General features: G+C 36.3%; 1 protein-coding gene across 5 annotated transcripts; it reads right to left on the bottom strand.

The window, feature by feature from the left end:
• Nucleotides 1–205: 205 nt before the first annotated feature.
• On the bottom strand, nucleotides 206–19441 carry LOC140963109 (formin-like protein 18). Of its 5 annotated transcripts, XM_073422345.1 has the most exons (19): nucleotides 19025–19438; nucleotides 18438–18551; nucleotides 17001–17701; nucleotides 15290–15511; nucleotides 13100–15183; nucleotides 12846–12978; nucleotides 10421–10492; nucleotides 8923–9021; nucleotides 8731–8772; nucleotides 8542–8622; nucleotides 8405–8455; nucleotides 8231–8312; nucleotides 5837–5931; nucleotides 4897–4968; nucleotides 4691–4807; nucleotides 2624–2692; nucleotides 2462–2528; nucleotides 528–856; nucleotides 206–392 (listed from the first exon to the last, which is right to left on the bottom strand). In XM_073422345.1, exons 3-18 carry the CDS (start codon nucleotides 17631–17633, stop codon nucleotides 675–677), a joined length of 4101 nt encoding a protein of 1366 aa, XP_073278446.1. In that variant the 5' UTR covers nucleotides 17634–17701; nucleotides 18438–18551; nucleotides 19025–19438; the 3' UTR covers nucleotides 206–392; nucleotides 528–674. The 5 variants fall into 5 exon arrangements, with proteins under 5 accessions (XP_073278446.1, XP_073278445.1, XP_073278447.1 ...); XM_073422344.1 differs by lacking the exon at nucleotides 18438–18551; XM_073422346.1 differs by lacking the exons at nucleotides 206–392; nucleotides 528–856; nucleotides 2462–2528; nucleotides 18438–18551 and having other exon boundaries at nucleotides 2657–2692; nucleotides 5837–5912; nucleotides 19025–19440.
• Nucleotides 19442–21681: the final 2240 nt, after the last annotated feature.

Genomic DNA, 21681 nt, shown 5'->3' with positions numbered 1-21681 from the left:
TTAACTTTAGATATTGGTCATAATAGTTAAGATTTTATCACTACGTAAACAACTTAGATAAATATATTTCAACTATTTAATTTATATAATTTACGTATAAAAATTCTTCCATACTACTGCTAGTTCTGCCCCTAACAATGGTTCAAAGTACTGAATCTTTCAACTATAATATTATGGAAATATTATAATAATTAAAAATTGGAGATCAGCTAAACTAAATATATTGCTACTACTTGAAATGTGTACTGTACAAAGTCCAGGAAAAAAATGTGTAATTTTACAAATGAAAATACATAACTAACATACTCTTTCAGACATTAACTTGCAATCTCTCCAGCCAAGAAGAATATGTACATGAACCTATCATCAACAAAATTATAGACATCCAGACTCTGCAAAATGAAGATTATCAAAGGAATTCGATCAAAGTTCCGTCTACAAACTCTTAGAAGCGAAAAGAGAGAGAAGAAACGAAGGAAAGCTATAAATTTAGGAGTGTTTTTATCTTGAAAATGTCTAATCTTTACCTGTTTGTGGCCGTCAAATGTCCAAAGCAAAGGTTAACGTTCGGGGGATTTTCGCCAGCTGCAATGTCTGTGTCTGTCAGATTGAAACAGTTGCATATCCGTCTTGGTTAAATATGATCTGAGAGTCCAAGGTTATTTCATATCGAATTATTTGACGCTCTTGACTCGGGATAAGATCAATTTCCCACTATCTTTTTCAGTTGCGTTTATCTTTGATTTCTCAGTTGAAGCTTCTTTTTCAGCCTTCTTTCTCTCTAACTCCAGCTGCTTGCAGTTTTCCTCGTTGGATTTTTTGAACATTCTCACAAAGTTCAGTATCGTTGAAATCACTGCACCGTGTTTCAGGTAGAGATTAGGACAAACAAGAACCACAAAGCCATATAATGTTGATATTCTACCTTAACGTTGTCACCTATCTTCGATGTATTTGAAATCCATTATAATTATTATTGAAATTGCACGCCTTGATAAGATGTGAATTTTAAATTTATATTTTTTCCATCCATGAAAATCAAGGAATGTGAAATCCACCACCTCATATACATCTATCTAAGCACAATCTAATATACGTCTATCTAAGCACAATCTAATAGACTAGGGTTAAAAGAGATATGTTTGATAGGAGGCACACCAAATTACCTTTTCAACAAGAAATTTAAATTCACAAAATTTAAAAAAAAGATCCAAAAAAGTTATGCATCTTACATTATAGTTTCGAATTCTATTGATTTCAAACCCTTCAATCTAGATATCTCCTCTAAAGTGGGACTAAATTATAAACGAATTGAACCGAAGAATTTAGCTCTAATTAGGATATTCAAGCTCGAATTCGATGTGAAGCTCAGAAATTTTAATATTTTTGCTCAAAATTGGTTCGAATCATGGCTCGAATTCGAGTTTGGTTTGAAATATTAAAACACATCGACGAGCTATAAAAAAATAAAGACTTTATTTAATACAATCACATTATATTAGTAACTAATAAAATATTAAAGATTGTGAGCAGTTCACGAGCTATCGAACAAAATAATTTGGGCTCGATGTTCAGCTCCAAAAAAAATTATCACATGTTCGAGTTTGACTCGAATTTGATAATTTCGAATACGAATCAAATTTTTCTCGAACAGACTCAAATAGCTTGCAAACCAACTTTACACTCCTAGACGTTTAACTTTCGAATAATATGATCACAGGAACCACTCAACAACCAAAGCTCAAAAAACAAAATATCCATTGCTCTAATCGTTGGTATGGTATGCTCATGACAAAAATCAATTGACGTATTTCACCAACTTAAATCTAACAAAAAACCAAGTTAAGACGTTCTAGCTCAAAACCATGTGTAGCAACAATATCCCTGAATAAAATAAACCATCTACTATATCTCATGCAATCTTTAGATGTATAATCAATTATCTTTTTGTATAAACCATCGGCTATCGATTTGAATATTTATAGTTTTCTCAATGGGGTAACAGTGCAACTCACATCTTTTTAAACTGTACCGTACCGCGTTTCTATGTTCTATAAACTTGTATGTAACCATTGAAATCCGCGTTAACAAAGGATTTTCTGCGATTATTTCTATCACAAACGTCACCTTTCAACTTCTTGAGGCAATTGTTGCTTCTCAACCATCGTCATCCCAATAACTATACTACCTTACAACATATGGAAATTGAATACACAACTTTGGTTTCTGATCACTTACTGTTTCACTAAAAATTATAACTAGTAACAATGGTTCAAGCCATATCCTTTTAAGTTGTATAGTAGACCACACCCCATATTTTGATGATGCTATCGGGAGAAGGAATTTTTTCGCTACCATACAAAGTTTACAGTTTATTGCGTTACACATGCTGTCAATGTCATCGGTTGACCCATGAGCCATGAAAAGACATCCACTGTAAACAGAGGGAATATAAGATTACCTTGCTCAAATGGGCAGCGAGAAGGGTCCTCACCAAAATAAAGGATCAATGCATCCACATTTCTACCCTGTTCAATCAAATATTAGAACAACAAAGAATGTTATGAAGATATAAGAACATACAAAACCTAGACCTATATTGTGAAAGACGAGCAATACATACCACTCCCGAATAAAGCGAAGCCAAGGACCTCACTTCACCTTCGGAGAAATTAAGAAACTCCTTCAAAGCCTGAACAGGGAAACAACAATCATTTGCAAAAGGCAATGTCAAAAGAAGGTATAAGTTAAGCGATTGTTTAGATTTAATAGTTTCCATCATTTCGAAAAATGCCTGTTCTTCAAGCTTATACAAAACAAATCATAGAGACAGGTCATTTGCCATAATTCAATTACAGTCTAGCCATTTCCTGCAGGCACTGCTGCAACTGCTGGCCATCAGATCTTCCAGAGTGTTCGTATCATCAACATTTCAAGAAAATTACGTAACAAATATTATCTTGTTGACCACAATCATTCGGAACCTAAGATTTGTCCGGTAATGAAAGTATTGATATACCTCTATGCCAGTATAACTTAACAACAGTCATTTGCTACAACTTTCCAAATCAGTTTAACAGAGCCACTGTATGAAAGTCATAGTTTCATGTATACGGATATCAAATTTCAGGCAACAGGTGCTATTTAAGTTCTGATACTTGTGGTATTTGATGGCGGGTGATAAAACCTTTTTCGTTGGCTCATCTTTTGCACCATTCACTGGCTGCCTTCATGTTGTTTCATTGTTGTAGAAGAGTAATAAGACTTTTATATAGTATAAATGTTGAGGTTCTCAGAAACGTAAGGCCGGAAAGAAAGTCTTGTACGAGCTTTAGCTCAGGCATAGCTACTGGAAAAGAAGTCATGCCTCATTCTTATTGATGTAGAATGGCTATCACCAATGGCTGAAATGAGAAAGGGCTTCGACATCTAATGATGAAGAGTGAGAGAATGAAGGCGTAAACAGACTGGTGAAAGTAGGATCTATTTGTCAAAACTATGAAGTACGGAACTTTTTGACGCTTGGGTCGCCAATCACCGGGGAGTCACGGCGCTTTCCTGTTGGAGGTAGGAGATAAAATCAATCCATCTTTCGGGATCCATTCAGTCCATCAAAGACGATAAACGGGACTTTCTTCACACCAGTTCCTATTTTGAAGGCTGTAATTTATTAACGGCCGCAGTTTCTACTCCTTCTAATAGTTTAGCCCATTCTTTATTGTTACTATGGGTTGTAAAGCACAAGGAGATTTTACTCGTTGGTGTCAATTAGGCGGTCTGTGGACTTTTGTTGCTCTGCATGGCGCTTTTGGACTGATAGGTTTCATGTTACATCAATTCGAGCTTGCTCAATCTGTTCAATTACGACCTTCGAATGCAATCGCATTCTTTGGTCAATTGTTTTTTTTTCTATATTCCTGATTTATCCACTAGGGCAGTTTGGTTGGTTATTTGCACCTAATTTTGATGCTAAAATGGAGTTTATCAAACATTTTTTCTAGGTTGACTTTTATTTACCATGTAAATTTCTTATTACATTTTATCACGTTTTTTTCGATTTTTATCAAACTTGATCAAGTGGAAAGCAAGACTAATTCTCTCAAAATATACTAAATATACACGTGGAACAACATTGACAATATACCATCATTACATGGTCATGAGAAATCACTCTTACAGCACTCAAGACCGCATAAGAAGTCAGAAAGTAAGCCAAATTAAGCAAGTACAACAATTATAATGGCTGCAAATGGTGACACTGATGAAATGATCCAGAATTTTCCAGAAAATAGTCTTCTAATGGAGAAGTATGAGTGAAGACAAATACTAATTTATTCTGTTTTCAACTCCTGCAACCCCCTCCCCCTCTCTTAAACACCACAATTGATTTAAAAAGCTTGCTGGATATGGTTGACAATTTTAAGTGCCGAGTAAAGGCTCATGCGTGACTCCCACTTAAAGCGGGGACTCGGTAACAGGACATAAACTTGGATATGAAAACTAAGTAAAAGAAACAATAACACCTTGAAACCACTGAAGTATGCATTTAAATATGTATTGTACATAGAAACATAAAATGAAGAAAAAGTACCCTAAGATGTTTGATAAGAACCAAACATTGTTTTAATAAATTAAATCAGTTCGAAGAAAATTAGCAAGAATTGTTGCTTGGATATTATCATCAAATTACCTTGCGAAAATTGTCAGACACGGGTCCATCATTTTCTGACATGGATAATTCCTGCACAACTTTTTCAATACCTTTGTTAATGGCTTGCATTTCCTCAGCCAAAAATTTTAGTTGTATCTGGAAAAAATTGTCCACTAAGATGATAAGATGCCACACATCATAACAACTTAAAAATTTTGACATTGGTATTAAATTCTTTAACATACCTTTGATGCAGGTTCCAAGCTAGACAGATCTTGCCAAAAATCAAGAAGCTCGGGTAGTTTATCAGCAAGTACCTGGAGAGAAAAAGTTTCATTACCATATTCATGAAGTGAATGTCGTCTTTGTTTGCAGCTAATCATAATAAGCAACAACCACAGAACAAGAAATGTGGTACATGACACCAAGTACAGGGAGAAACTAATACAGACTATACAGCCACAAATTGCTTGATCTGCACGGTCAAGTTGACAAGAAATGATAGATCTCACGAAGTAGGGCAGGTAATACAAACAGTATACAAAAGTTATTAAAGTTTCCCAAACACCAGAAATATAAAAGGAAAGAAAAGGAAGTTGAAAGGGAGAGGCAGGGATCTTAATGCACGCTATCTTTTTTACTGCACCCATTTCACGTGTCAAACATTTACTAACATTAGATGTGGCACATCTCAAGTAAAAAAAAAAAACTTTATAGCATGTATCAGTAGGACCCCTATACCATTTGAACCCAATATAAGTTCAGAAGACAAATACAATCAAAAGATCGCTTTGCAATGTGGAATCAATAGTTGCACAGGGTCGGAGAAGGGCAATCACTCTTTTTTAAAACCAGCGGTCTTAATTCTTAAGACCAAAGAGTCGGGCGGGAAAAAGGGGGAAAGCTCTCCGTTCCTGGTTCTCCTGTAGCTGGAACCACAAGAATTTTTAGTTAGAATGGGATTCCAACAGAGCACCTTTTGAGTGAGATTTTGAGAAGAGTTGCTCTTTGGAGAGCACAGTACGATGAAAGTTGTAAGCTGTGTTTGGGTCACCTCTGTTATGAAATTTCCAGCAACAGATCATGCTAATTTGCACCACTAATGCAACAACATATTATTCATGTGATTCTCAATTGTACTATTTTTTTGTCAGAAGCTAGCCAAAAAGACATGTTGATGGATACCTTGCAAAGATAATGCATCAATGTCATCTTGTTGTTCTTGGCACGTGTTTCAGTAAGTTTGAGCAGGCTATCCAACCTGAACCCAATAGCAGAACCTGTCATCACCGCATTCAATTAGACTCGATAATTACAGAACGATATTTGCAATAAAAAAGTGTAAATAAATCAAATGTCTCATTCTGACAAATATAAGATGACATTGCTACACTAAAAATTGCATAAAAGAGCAGAAAGTTGTGCACTTGTCAAATTCTGTGACTTAACTGCATACATATGCAGTAGTCAGAAAGTGATTGTCAAGTTTCGGCCCTGGTATAGTTCCCAAATTCAAGAGCTGGGAGATTTTTAGTCACTTAAAAATAAACCAGATACATTCTCATTTTCATCCAAAATATGCAGGTTTATACCATTAGGTAGTGAAACACAATCAAATCTTCTAATTATACAACTGAAAGTTTGAGAAGAAGAGAATAGTTAGGAAACTTTGATAACAGTTCTTTCAAAAGCCAAATGTATATATGCTCTTCAACCCATTCTAAAGACATTATCTATTATTTTTATCCCTTTTCTCTGTGCCCTATCTCATAATACCAGGACTGGTTCACCTGGATCAAACATAGTTAATATGTTTCCCAGTATCTTGACAACTCAGTATTAAACAATCGGATTCCAAATATAACAATTCCAAAAATTCAACACCAAATTAAACACAGGACGAAATAATATCCAAACGAAACCAAATCAGATGATGTAACAAATGTAGCAATTAAATCCCAAAACTTGTTCTCAAAGGAAATAAACATCCAAACCACAAATAAACTCAGTCACGATCTCGAATTTGATGATGGAAAGGGAATTGCATCCCTGTTTGAATAGCTAAAAAATGGCTTAAAAAATACCAAAGAGGTTTACGTCCAATAGTCTTTTCTTAATTTTTTCATGATAATCAATAACATAACAGAAAATTGCTAAGTTTGGAACTAATTTTGCTAGACAGGAAAACAGGCTATCATGAATGTTGTTTTTCTTCACTTGCCCTCAGGTTGTTTTTCTTTACTTGCCCTCCTAAGTCTTCATTTAAGAAATAATGCATCAAAGTTGACATTTCTTCACTCAATCTCGTTCACAAAGGTATTGTGCTTCTACCGAGCAAGTTCCAATCATGCTAACTGCCACGTACAAGTGGGACCTCTTGACCGATCCAAAGCCAACATCGAATTCCACGACAGAGTCACGAGGGAAAAATCAACCAATAATGTATAAGGAGCCTTAATGAGACACTTTTGTAAAGAGTTAGGACGATATCTCGGGACACATCCTTTCATGGATACCATATCTCAGAACACCACACAAATTTTTTTGTGTCCAATGATAATCTGTCCTTAGAAGCTTTAACACAAAGACAGAAGAATCCTCGAGGGTCAGACAACAGCTTTACCATTGGTTTTTCATCTTGCTTGGTATATTGTATGTAGGGATGTGAGCGAGCCGAGCCGAGCCAAACCCAGCCGAATAGCATCAGAATCGAACTCAGCTCGTTTAAGGTATACATTGGCTCAAGCTCGATTCATTAATAGTTCGTTTATCATGTTTAACGAGTCTGGCTCGAGCTTGGCTCTTTAAGCTGGCTAGTTTTCGAGCTCGTTAAACAAACTCATTTTCGAGCTCATTTTCAAGCTTGTCGAGCACTTTTAGCCAAAAATATCGACTACGATATGAGAATTTAAGGAGGTGGACTTCTCATTTTATAATTTCAATCTCTTCTCTTTCACTCAGATATCGATGTGGGACAATGCAAGTTGTCTTCCAATGCTTGAGTTATTGTATGCTCACGACACAACAAACTAGCCGAGCTCGAGCTCGCAAACAGGCTCGCAAGCTTACGAGCCTAATATTCTTAAGCTCAAGCTCGGCTCGATAAGCTAAACGACGATCTCGGACGAGCTTTTCACCGAGCCGAGCTCCGAATAGATAGTGAGCGGCTTGGTTTGTTTACATCTTTAATTGTATGTGTGTCTGAGCCTACTATCATGTGCACAATGAAAAACTTAAATGAAACAAATATTATGGTGGATCTGTACCAGTTCAACCTCCAATGCATAACCCACGGGCAGGTGATGATTATCTCCACCGAACTAAATCATTTCGTGACCAAAAAGCTAAATGACAGCCAAAACCATATAAAAAAGGATATAATATCAATATCTACAAAGTTCTGACTCATATCCCCAGCAAACAGTTCTATGTCAAACCAAATTTTAATTTATAGATGTCGATCCATTTAAGTTTTCAGTTGACTAAGAGCTCTACCATGCTTTAACATATCATTGAGGATAAACAGTTAAAATCACAAAAACGACTGAGACAAACAAGACACTGATATATTTAACTGACCTCTTGCAGTTCCCTGGTTCAGCGCATTACCAAGAGAGAGGATTGTTTGCATTATTCTTTTTAACTTTGAGGAACCCCTAATCTGATGAGAACATGGTTGCAAATACGAATCAGATATCAATATTATTTATACTAAAATAGTGTGGCTTAGATAGTAAGATAAAATCCATTTACCTGATCTGCTGCAGAATTTACAACATTCAGATTATTCCTGAGGTCAGAAACCTGTGAGACGACCAAACGAAACAAACAATCATGAATAATTAAACTCCAAAAAGTGGAAACCAGCAACTGACATACTGAATTCTAACCTCAGAGGAAAATTGAATCTCAAATGAAAAAACTCTCAGCTTAGATTCTATCCTTGGCACTTGCATCAACACCAGAAAGAACTGAGGTTTTGAAGAAGACCAAAAAATATTAATATTTCTTGCAATGTAAGTTTCCACGTATTGAAAACACCAGAATCAGTTCCGAAAAAAATCTGGTATAATACAGACCTGTTCACATTTTCCTAAACTATCTTTATCCCCTGTATAACCCTGGAAACATAAAATTTGTGGTTAATCTCATGACAGGATTGTCAAAGAACTTTGCAAAACTTGAATTACTTCTGCCTACACAAGTTGTGGTGATGAAGTTACTCGAGATTCTAGACATAAAAATTAACAAAAAAAAATCATGTATATAACCTTAAGCATCTGCATCTCCTCTTTGGTTGGACAAAACTTGATGAGGTTGTCAACCTGATCAACATCTAATGCCGAGTCGTCCAACGAAAGTACAGAGTTCTAAGATATTGCAGAAAAGATTATCACAGAATTACGAAAAGGAGGTGCGTATAAAAAATTACAAAATTTGTAACCAAAAATTATAAAACAAAGAGAAACTATGTTGCATGAAAAACACAAAATTACCCATGGGATGTGAATTCAACATTTCTGAAATAATTTTTTAAACAAAAAATATTTCTAATTTCTGCTCTCATTCACAAAATGTTTTGACTCATTGAGAATCTTTCTAGTATGCTGACAAATAGGATATCAAATACGTACACACACATATAGCAACTAAAAGGATACAATTCATAAAGGCGCCTCATAGGTGTAAAATATATGCCTTTAAATAAAATTTATTGTTGGAATCGTGCTTTACTAGTTGGTTTTAACTATTGTTTTCAAGATAATTAATTCAACTCGTCATCGCATTTGTAGGGATAAAATCTTGGCTTAAAACACACCTAAAAGGCCAAAAAATTTAAGAAAATAAACATGGATCTTGACTATACTACGCCGGAAAACTACTAGTTATGTGGTATGCGTCAGTCCTACACAGTTCATGCGGGAACCATATCTAATTGTGTTCAGAATATAGGGAGTACTTTTCTAGATGTAGTCAATAAACATCAGGCCATAGTTCCGCCATCCATTTTAATCTAGAAAACAATTTTTTTGACCGAATTTGATAACATGGGTCATCAATAATCCCGACAAGCTGCCGCTCAAGAAAAAGCATGGACATTTATCTAAGGCAGATTTATTGAATTAAAGGATACACAAATTTAGATGGGAATGAATCCTATAAAATCAAAATGTTTTAAAATAACATAGTATAATAAGAGAAAACAATTAAAACAAGGGTTCAATGTTCATATTGTTCTAAAGCATTTTCAGAGAGTGAATGACAACTGGTTGAGACGAAAAGACAGATAATCAAAGGACAACATCGTCAATTGCAAGAATTTATCTTATTCACCTTTCTTCAATTTTGATTTCATTTTAGTCGGAGAATATTGTTGTCTACTAGAGAATAAAATTATATCACAGTGGATCTAGGGCTTTATGTTTTGGACATCCACAAATCTATTGAATTCATTTTTCCTTCTCGACATGATCAACTGTAACCTATATTATCTTATCTCTCTATTTCGCACAAAAGCTCTTGTTCCTATGAGTGCTATCAGAGGGAAGACTTTACATAAGCAATACCTATTTCTCTAATTTTTCTTTTTAATGATTCTTTCTGGCTATTTAGTCATGGGTGTTTGAATACTTACGGAAATAGAAAAAATAAATTGTTATTAAATCAGTATATTGAACATTTTTTTGTTTCAGTTTAACTGATGGATGCTGAGCAATAAAAAAAGCTTCTTTGAGTCCAAAAACTTATTTTGAACAAGGAACAACTCACCAGTAAGTCATGCAAGGGTATCTTCACTTTTGAAAGCATGATCTCACAATTGTATGCACGCCTGTGGTCTATCTGCAAAGGAATTTGAAGTGATACAAGTTTCACGATCATTATCCTCGGAAACAATTTCGCACTATTTTTTATGTTGATGAAAAGAGGGTTAGCAAACAGCAGGAAAAGTAATCCTCTAATTGTCATCAAGAAGATAACAAAGTTAGGCATGGGGTAATGAGGGATGCAGCAAAAGGTCAATTTGTAACACGCAATGTTGACTCATCAAACAAAAGGACAATAGAAAAGTAATCACGAAAAGCTCCCTCATCAAATTTTGATAAAAGAAAGATAGATATCTCATTTTAGATGTGATAAAAACATGGACATATTACAAATTGCTTTGTCTGAACAGCACAAGCTCAATCAAGACAAGAGTTAACAATTTTGTTCTAGGTAACATGATATTTTTTTGTTGGTGGTCTAATTTCCGAAAAACCACGTTCCTCAGTCTAAAGAGGCAATCAAGTGATAAAGAAACTAATTATAATCTCTCTTAACAAGATATGAATGCTGACTGCACATCCAAAAGGGACTGGTATAACAACCTAATATCTTTTGGGCTACATATTGGACATCAAGATTAACGGGCCAGCTCACTATATAACTTTTGTGGAAATTCATCTAGGATATAGTGGCTTACAAAAGTTTCTCCACATACCACTTCCTAACACTAATAGAGTATTTATTTATTTTGCCATGATTTCATATGAAACTTGAGTGTGAAAATTCTTGACTGAACTATGCCAGTACTGAGTGTTATATGTTCTATGCGGTGATAAAACCTGATGTTCTTTTTCTTTTTTTCTTGGCTCAAAGTTGAATAATGATCCGAAAGAGTTTGTCTTGTTAGGAATAAATCATGATGTGTTACCAAAAACCTTAATAAATTGTGAAATCTGGAGACATGGATTTCAATATCTCAGAGACGAATCTAGAACAGTTTCTAGTGTAAAAAGAAACAAGATAGAACAGTTTCTTTTAAGATTGAGATTTTGACCTAACTCAACCCCAAAAGCTAGCTTAAAAGGGGAGGAGTGTCCAAATCCACATATACAACTCTCAGGTATTTTATCCAATCGATGTGGGACAACTAAGACACCTTCCTCACGCCCAGGAATGAACATCTGGAGAGTGGAGTTTACAAATGACCCAACTATGGGCAGAACGGGTGGCCTAACTATAGGCAGTCCAACACATAACGGTGGAACATGAGCTCTGATACCATGTTAAGATTGGAACTTAGACCTAAATCAACCCCAAAAGCTAGCTCAAGGGGGGAGAGGATTGTCCAAGTCCATATATGCAACTCCTATGTATTTTATCCAACCGATGTGAGACAACTAACATCATTTGTAAACTCCACGCTCCATATGTTCATTCCTGGGCGTAATGGGGGTCTCCACGCTCCAGATGTTCATTCCTGGGCGTGAGGGAGGTGTGTTAGTTGTCCCACATCGGTTGGATAAAATACAAGGGAGTTGCATATATGGACTTGGACAATCCCCTCCCTTGAGCTAGCTTTTAGGGTTGAGTTAGGTCCAAGTCTCAATCTTAACATGGTATCAGAGCTTAGGTTCCACCGTTATGTGTTGGATTGCCCATAGTTGAGTCACCCGTTCTGCCAATATTTGGGTCATTTGTAAACTTCACGCTCCAGATATTCTTTCCTGAGCGTGAGGGGGTGTTATAATTGTCCCACATCGGTTGGGTAAAATTCCTGACTTTTGGGATTGAGTTAGGTCCAAATCCCAATCTTAACATGGTATCAGAGCTCAGGTTCCACCGTTATGTGTTGGGCCGCTCATAGTTGGGCCATCCGTTCTGCCCATAATTGGGTCATTTGTAAACTTCACACTCCAGATGTTCATTTCTGGGGTAGTGTTAGTTGTCCCACATCGGTTGGATAAAATACCTGGGAGTTGCATATATGGGTTTGGACAATCCTCTCCCCTTGAGCTAGCTTGTGGGGTTGAGTTAGGTCCAAGTTCCAATCTTAACAATTTCTAGTGCAAAACGAAACAAGATAGTTAACGATAAAAAAATGACACCATGAAGACAATGGTAATCTCAAATCAAGACAAGAACTTTTTAATGAAATGTTCAGTGTATAAAATTACGAGAGAAAATTGGACATTCACAATTGAAATCATGTGGTGACAAACTAATTTAAAAAAACAATATCCACAGTGTGGAAAAACACAAAACACTGAAAAATTCATGAGTATTGCATGTATAACTTGATCCAAATGATGGTCCATTCAACCAATTGGAAAGGTCAAAACTATATCACAATAAAATTAAACCATAAATGCTAGTTTAAAAAAATCTGGGGACTAGTCATACAAGCAAAAGCATGAAGAACATAAATCACCAGTTGCACTTTTTCAGATTTATTTGCCATTGAGCCCCTTGCACTAAGTTTTCTGCCTGAGCCCCCTTCACCAGGATTTGGAACTGTTGCAGAGAAGAGAGACTCAAGTTCTGAAATATCAATCTCAGGAGCCCTAGCAAAAATACATAAACAAAGTAAGAACAATATTATGACACGAGAATCCAAAAACACACCCAGAAGAGGGGTGAAGGAGAACGCCATTCAATCTCAAATCACCAGAGAAAAATACATACTTGGAAGCTTCACCAGATTTTTGTGTTTCTGCCCACAAGCTTCCTGAAACCGCCCTAGATAATTTTAGCCAATGTAGGGGCTTTAATTTCTTTGTTTGGTTATTCCTAGAAGTGAGAGTACGTGACAACAAAGATTTCCCTTTTATTCCAGGCGGAGTAATAGAAGGTGGCGGAGGAGATGGCGACCCAGAGACACCACTAGCTTTATTAGTCGTAGTTGTTACATTTGGAGCTTCTTTATAAGAATTGAATGGAGGAGGAGGAACCGAAGGAATGGAAGGAGCATGTAAAGTAAGAGGGTAACCATCTTTTTCAGAAAGAGCTGGGACAGATGGTGAGGGTGGGGGATACATCGAAGATGGTCCGTGCCCAGAATGCAATGGAGGAGGTGGAGGAAGAGGAGGGCCTCCTCTTATCGATGAACTCTCACCACGAGACATCGGAGGAGGAGGTGGAGGTGGACAAGGTGTAGATCTTTTGGCTGAGGCATTCATCATAGGCGAGGCTAAGGAAGGTGGAGGTGGACAAGGTGTAGATCTTTTGGCCGAGTCATCCATCACAGGCGAGGCTAAGGAAGGTGGAGGTGGAGGTGGAGATCGAGGAGCAACTACAGAACCTAAATGTTCCTTCATCGGGGAAATAGGAGGTGGAGGTGGACCAGGTACACATCTAGTGGCTAAACCATCAATCATAGGCATGGCTAAAGGAGGTGGGGGTGGAAGTTGAGGAGTCGGAGTTGGAGGAGCACCTAAAGAACCTAAATTCTCCTTCAGTGGGGAAATTGGAACATGGGGTGGGGACGGAGGTGGACTGTGTGAAGGTTTTGTAGCTAAATTATTCATCAAAGGTGGGGTAATTGAAAGGGGAGATGAAGATGAGGGCTCAACACTGGAGGATGAATGCTCAATTAGAGGATCATTGGAAGGGAGACGTCCTGATGCATAAACCGAATCTTCTTTTATAGGGTCATTTGTGAATTGATTCGATGCAACAGGTATTTGAGATGCAATTTTAAGAGTAACATATGTTGTCCAAGTACCAGAAAGAGGAGGAGGTGGCGGTGGTGGAGGAAGTTTAGTTTTAGTTGTTTGAATATTGTTTGGGACAAATGGTTGGGAGACTGGGGAAAGGGAAACGACTCTGTTACATATCACTTCACCTGCAGTTGAGGAGGAATGATTAGGAGATCGAGATGGTGGTGGGGGGGATACGGCCCTAGGAACTTTAGCCATCTCTTTAGCTGAATGAGAAGGTGTCAGTGTAAGAGGTCTAGAAATTATGACTCTATCATCATTTGTAGGACTTTTAGTAGAAGAAAAAGAAAAATCACTTGCAACTGTAGAGTCATCCTTGGAAAGTGGAGTCGAAACACTGGGCATTTCCGGGGACCAAAGAAGAGGATCAATCCCACTTCGGGCATCTATCTTCTTCTCCAAGGATGGAGTAGGAGGAGATGACGGCGTTGCTGGACTGACTTGAGACTGTCCAGAACCAATAACAGGATTAATTGTAGATGGAATTGGTGAAGTTGAAAAAAAGGTTTCAGAAGACATTATCTCAGTTTCAGTCAGACGAGGACCTGCTCTGGCAATGTCAATTACACGAGCATCAGAACCAAGTAGTTTAGAGTGTAAGAGATTCAAAGTTTTGACAGTTGATGGGAGCGGAGTTAGTTCTCCTGGAGAAACTGGTGTTGGCTTGGTGAACATTACTTCCTCGATTTTATTTTCTTGGGAATCCACCTGCTTAAGCACATCTGTATTTGAGGATAACTGGGGAGAAAAATTACTGTGCTTATCTGAAGATAAATTTGTTGGGCTCTCAGTACTATATTCTAGCGTAGCAGGATGCTGATTTTCCGGAGACTTTTCGGAGTGAGAATAAGTTTCAATAACAGCATTTGATAAAGATAAATGCTGGAGAACTTCAACAGTGACATCTCCTTTTGGTACCAACCAATCCACACTACTAAACATCTCTTGAACTTTAGCAAATGCCTCCAATGGAAGCCCGTCTTTCTCTTCAAAACAAGAAAAATCCACAGGAACTGTGGAAGCAGCAGCATCCATCTCAGAGAATATAACCTTTTTCCAAAAATGATTCGCATAATCATGTTTATGACTCTTATTAAGATTTAAGAGTGAGAAGACATATTTTTAGCATCTATTGAACACGAGAGAAAAAACATACCTCTGCCCTGAAATCCCTAGGAAATTGATCCTTGGCATCCCACAATATGTCAATTTCATCCCGGTTGAGCATTAAAATATTTGACCTAATAAAAGCTGTATTGAACATGACTCGGAACATCATCTCTTCTCTCTCCATGTCATCATGCAAATTGATGCACTCCAATACAACATCGCCTTGGATGTGGCAATTGATATCAATCTTAACTAATTCACATTCTGCCTGAAAATAACCCAATGAACAGAGACTGAAATACCATAATTCCAGGAACTTGTAAACACGGACAGCACACAAAGATAAACGCTAATATAAACATAGCCAAAGACACACACTATATTAATAACACTAACAGTATACCAACAAATAGAGTACTTGTGCATGTATATACATGCAAAACAGGAAGAAGGAGAAAGGGGAGCGGGTAGATGAAATCCTCCTCTTTCCCTTTTATTCAAGATGCTAAACCAAATAAAAAAAGAAATTTTATCGGAAATTAAAATATATAGACTTCTAAAAAGCATATAAAAGACTTCATTAACAATAACTTCACATTTTAACCTCACTGAAGAACAATAAAAGCCAAGGTGTTCATTACAGGAAAAAGAAATCTCAAACCACTGATTCAAACATGATAAAACTCCAATACTTTGTCGCATTCTTCAAACTACATGTGGATTATGCATGAACAAGCACTCAAATTTCAAGAAAATTGCACCATTGTATTTTATTTTATGATAAAACAGCATCTGTCTTATACTTCCAGTCTCCATTGCTTTTCAGCTCTCTTTTTTGGATTATACTCTCCAGATGTTATTCAAAGAAATGAGAACTACAGAATACAACAGAAATCATAGAGGTAAGGCAGTGACTCACATCATAACACAAGTTGTATTTTGATTGCTCTCTCATGTAACACATAACCAAAAACAATGGGCGAGGTGAGGAGTGGCTTCTCCTTTTAATTTCTTATAGTTATAGTTTTTAATTAAAATCAAGTTTTAAACTGCCATCCTTCACCCGCTTATAGTATTTTTGCCAAATATGAATACCAAGACATCAGAGGACAACAGCTACAATGATTTTTCTTTCCCCTCTCCCAATTGTTATTCAGAAGTCCCATTTAGGTCTCAAATAAATGGAGTTTTTCATACAGTACACAACCTATGACCAAGACTAATAAAACATGATTTCAGTTGAGCCCTCTTATTATCTAAATAGTCCAGAATGTTACTCCTACAACCAAAGTATGACATATTCTTTCAAAATAAAATGCATTTAAATATCCATAATATAGCATTTTGGAAAGTTTCTCGAGCATATTGAATTGCCAGCACCAATCATATTGAATAACTGAATTCATTAGTGTCTCATTAAAATACCACTTGACCCACCTGCAGCAGGAGTTATAAATCGGTGCATGTTGTTAACAATGGACTATATTATTCTATATATCCATGTGTGCGATGGCTTTATAATTTTAGTTTATAATCCTGTCCACTTGATTAGTGTAAACCTTTACCAAAGTAGACTATATCCTCCATTTTTAAGTTCAAGAACTACTTATAGTTGGACAAAAGCCTGGATAAAGGGATTTATCTTCCTGCTAACTCAGTCAAATAATTTTTGAGGTGATCACACACACACACACACACACACACACATTTGGTCAACCAACAACATACACAATCATCACAAAAATGTAAGAGCTCACCTGCTTATAGTGTCGAACAACTCTACTCCTTTTTGGAGTTGAAAATAGAACCTTGGGTGTACGGTCGGAAACAAGAAAAGGATCTTGTCCATATAGACGAAATATTGGTCTGCAGCCACCCCCGCCATCAAAATTAGGAATCATCCTAATGATGACACAATCCATGGTGAGTGCCCTGTCTAATGGAGGCCATTCTGCAGCAATATTCCTCCGCGACACATATTGCAGGTAGCGTAACTGAGAAGGAATAGGATTCAGCGGGGACAACAAGTGCAAAAGCTCCCGAGGGGCTTGCTTGTACACCATGTCCAAGGTCTTATGTTCCCCACTATACTGCTTTCTGTAGATCAATAAAGCAGCTAACATGAAAGCTAAAATTGGCCAACCACCAAGTTCACAGTGTGTGAGAAGCAGATTCTGCAGCCCAAGTGATAGCCAGCTTTCACTTGATCGGAGAAAGTGATGGATCATCTCCATTGGGAGCAATGGGCATCCTTCGTACTGCCGAGGGTACTCCATTATAGTCATATCATATTCTGACAAAGCATTAGCCATCTGGCTCTGGGTTTCCCCCTCTCGGAAGTTGAAAACTAGGATAGAGGCATCAGGATAGTGCTCCCTAAGTTGTGTCATTATTCCTCCCACATAGTTCTTGTAATTTTGTTCTTCCCAAGTGTAAGTGGTAAAACAATCGTCAAATACTGTATAAATTATAAATACCATAGGCACACCTTAGGCTTGTCAAATTGAATACAAAATTCATTTCAATTTGCTTATAAGCAACAATCTTGTAAGATATAAAAAATGCAAATTTACTCAAAAGTACCTCATTTTTTACCCATGGTAATAATATTCAAATTTAAGCCATCATGCTATGCATGATAAGGACACTGTTCCACCAAATAACGAATCATTTTTTACTTAATCATTGCATTTAATCAATTCCATGCATCAAGTTTCAGCAGCTGACAAGAATTTATATTGCTTTTTTACCGCGGGTCAACCATGCATCATGACTCATGAGTTCTACATTACAGAATGTAAATTCACTCTCACTGGTTTGACATTTTAAATTCAAAGTTGACTAGTTTAGATACTTAACATATGAGCAATACATGCATTTTACTTATTAGTTACACGTCCTACGTAGAGGCAAGCACACTTGTATCATAGGATCCACATATTAATTCCTTAACTAGTAACCAACCGGATATGTGCAGTATCATTGTTCCTAAAACATAACACGGTTCAGGAATGAAGACTAACCCATTCAGGGATTGTGAAACCTAACATTCCTAAAATGGCTACTCTTGAGTCCATTAAATTCAATTAACGCATACTGACATTCCATCCATTCTTCTTCTTTCATGGCATATCTAAAGAAGACTCCAATTCTCCTTGCTCATTAATAAGCCTTCAGAATTAGAAGTTCCATACCTTCTCTATAGAGTGTTTAGAAGATTTGTATTAGGATGCCTTCCCACCCCACTTTCACATGTTACAACCTGTGGTCAACTCCCATGCATATATCCATAAAGCTAAGACAAACATCTACACCACTTGAGTAATAGGTGCCTATTAGTGGTCCATAATCACCACAATAAAATTTATTTTTCTTAACACGTAGAACAACAATCAGCAACTACATCTTGCTTAGCATCAACTGATGTCGACAAAAGAACAATAACTTCATTCCCAATGCACCACACCACTTCGGGAAACTATATCTTTACAAGTCCTTGTTTTTTTGTTTAATTATTATCATTAATTATGCCTCTTCCAAAGCCCATTTTTTCACCACTCAAACCCAATGATTCAAAAGTAAAGCTAAACTAACCCGCAAATACAACTCATAATCTCCTTATTCAACAGACATCGAAATTGAAAAAACCGTGCTTTTCCAGAAAATAGCAATAAAACCTTCCCAAAACTAATTTTCCATAAACATGCACGGCTTAAAAGAAATAACCAAAAACAAAAATAGCTCAAAATGAGGGACAAATGGAGATAGAGTCACAGCGCACCGTATACTTTCTCGCATATCTCAAGCAGTCCATCCGGCGGCTTCCGGTAAAACAATTTCCGAAGCAATGCCATTCCTTAACGCTACTCAACTCTTCCCCTCTCCCTACACATACATGCAAACATGTAATCATATACGTACACCTAAAACTATGAAATTGGGTCAATAGTTGAGAAAATTCAATAAAAAAAACTCAAAGATTGCAAATTTTGATTCTTGTATATTGCGCGGTTCGATTATCTTGAAGCTACAGGAAAGCTGCGGTGATTTCTTCAAATGAATTTATCGAATTGATTCAACATCCGACTCGAAGAATGGGAGATGGGATTGCCACGTATGCACTTGCAGAATCCAACAACGTCGTGTGAGTCACGAACAAGATTAACTAACTTGTTGCAAGAAAAGTGAGTTTTTTTTTTTTATCTAACTTTATTCTGAAAATATATTTTTAAATTTTGATTTTATGAAATATTATATAATAATCCTAAAAATCTTAAATTTGTTTCGATGATTATGGGTAACAATAAACAAAAAAAAAAAAGTCGAATTTACTACCATATATTTGTTAAATTTATTACCAGACGCTGGGTAGAGTAATCTAATCGTGATATTTAAATTATTGTACAGTTTAAAATATTTGAGTTACACCGTTACCATCTTTATAATTTTTGTTAAAACGACAAACATTCGGTCCTACGTATCAAAGCCAATGTCAGAGGTTTGATTCTCATTGACAAAAAGAAGGTGCAATTATTAAGACGGAGATTGTTAATTAGGTACAATAATTATCCCTGCTAGGTAGATTGATCGAAACGTGTTGTCTGAACTGCTACACGGTTTAAACGATTTGAGTTTCACTTTTAACACCAGATATAATTTTTGGTAAAGCGACAAATATTTGGTACTATATGAACTTAATAGATCTATTCTAAATTTTTTCTTCAATATTTTTCAAATATTTCTAAAGAATATTACCCTACTAAAATCTATATTATAGAATACTATGAGCTAATTATGTATTCATCTTCATCGTTCAATGGTTTGCCCTCTTTTTAGTACTCCATTGTTGTGCAATAATTTTCTCGATTCGATCCATTATTATATTAGATTAATCAAACAATTCTTAATGTTTTGAACATGAACCCGATTTAGTCCCCATTTTTTTTCCCCTTATACTAAATGAGTTGATTTTAAAATTTTCGTAGATAATTTTATTTCATATAAAACAATAGGGATTGAACCGATTAAATCATTAGACAATAATGGGGGAAAAGCCCATGGTTGCTTATATGCATCCCATCCCACAAGCTACCATGGCAGGGTAGCTTGCTTCATGCTTATGTCAAAACTCATGATAAAGGATTTTTGTTGGCCATGCATACGTCAAAATTGGCTTCATCGGGTACGAGCGTAAACGAATCGAGTCGATTCACGAGCTTTTCGAGCTGGATTGAAAAATATTTTATTTGTGTTCAAATTTGAGCCGAATTCGAACATTTTCAAACTTTTTTCGAGCCGAACTCAAGCTCAAATTATTTTGTTCGATAGGACGAGTCGTTCACGAGCATTAATATTTTATTAATAAAATATAATTATATTTTAAATAAATAAATTTTGAATATTTCGAGTACTTATTTTCGAGCAATAGTTCGCGAACATGTTCAATCTATCGAACCGAACTCGAACTCGAGCTTTGATTCGGACCGAATTCGAGCCCAAAGTTTTAAAATTTTCGAACTTCGAATCGAGTACGGATTCGAAGAGAACTAATTCGAGCCAACAATAGTGTTTTTATGGTTCAAGCTACATTGAGATTCCAGGGTACTCTGCCACCTTTGTTTGGCAAAAGAAACAGATTTTGTTTGGTTATGGTCCTGTGTCCTATATGTTTATCAGTGTTATGATGACTTTGTTGTGGAATTGGAACTTGGAGGGAGCAAAGGTCGGGAATTCAAATACTAAGACGAGCCAACTTTTAGGTAATGCTTTTTTCTAACATCTTTGTTGATATTCTGCAAATGGTTCATTTGTAATGGTTCATTTTCGAGTAACTATTTTGTTAGTTCTAATATAATTGCACATGTTTAGTGAGAAAATGCAAAGTAAGAGATGGGGTTAAATTGACTAAAAGTTGAAAAAATGCAAGAAGAGATGGGGTTAAATTGAAACTACTTGTGAAATAACCTTCGCCTTTTTTACCACTTGTGGATGAATTTTTCATAAACATCTCTCTTTGATCATAATGAGAGGAAAAAGAGAACCGCGATACTGAACTGATTTGCCAGTCAACCTATCTAGGAGCTTGCCTCTCCCGTATCTCTAGTTTTGTAGGTTGGTTTTTGTATGATAAGTTCCTACTCAATAGTTTGGATTGTTAGAGTAGATGCACTGCAAGCCAACTGTTGGCTGACTCAGTTGTAATTAACAATCTTTATTTTAATATAATTCATTATTTCATGGTTTGTTATTTCTTTATCTGTATACCCATGTTATCAAACATAGATAAAGACCTTGATTATGCTTTAATACAAATGAATCGTAATTCGATGTTGAAACTCATTTGTAAACACTGCATATTCTAAATTCGTTCCTAGTCGATTTAGTCGCCTAAAACAGGGATAAAGGTCGCTTGAGCTCGAGACTAGCATCTGTGATGTT

The sequence above is a fragment of the Primulina huaijiensis genome, chromosome 17 (assembly GCF_012295235.1).
Source record: "Primulina huaijiensis isolate GDHJ02 chromosome 17, ASM1229523v2, whole genome shotgun sequence".
NCBI lineage: Eukaryota > Viridiplantae > Streptophyta > Magnoliopsida > Lamiales > Gesneriaceae > Primulina > Primulina huaijiensis.
This window is presented reverse-complemented; position numbering and strand designations above follow the sequence as displayed.

Excerpts from the sequence above, each read along its gene's own strand:
- LOC140963109 (XM_073422344.1), bottom strand. The coding sequence starts at position 19,097 with ATGGCATTGCTTCGGAAATTGTTTTACCGGAAGCCGCCGGATGGACTG. Across the intron at positions 9,022-10,420 it reads TACCCTTGCATGACTTACTG|AACTCTGTACTTTCGTTGGA; the intron begins GTGAGTTGTTCC and ends GCAATATCTTAG. Across the intron at positions 4,808-4,896 it reads GCTTGGAACCTGCATCAAAG|ATACAACTAAAATTTTTGGC; the intron begins GTATGTTAAAGA and ends AATTTTTTCCAG.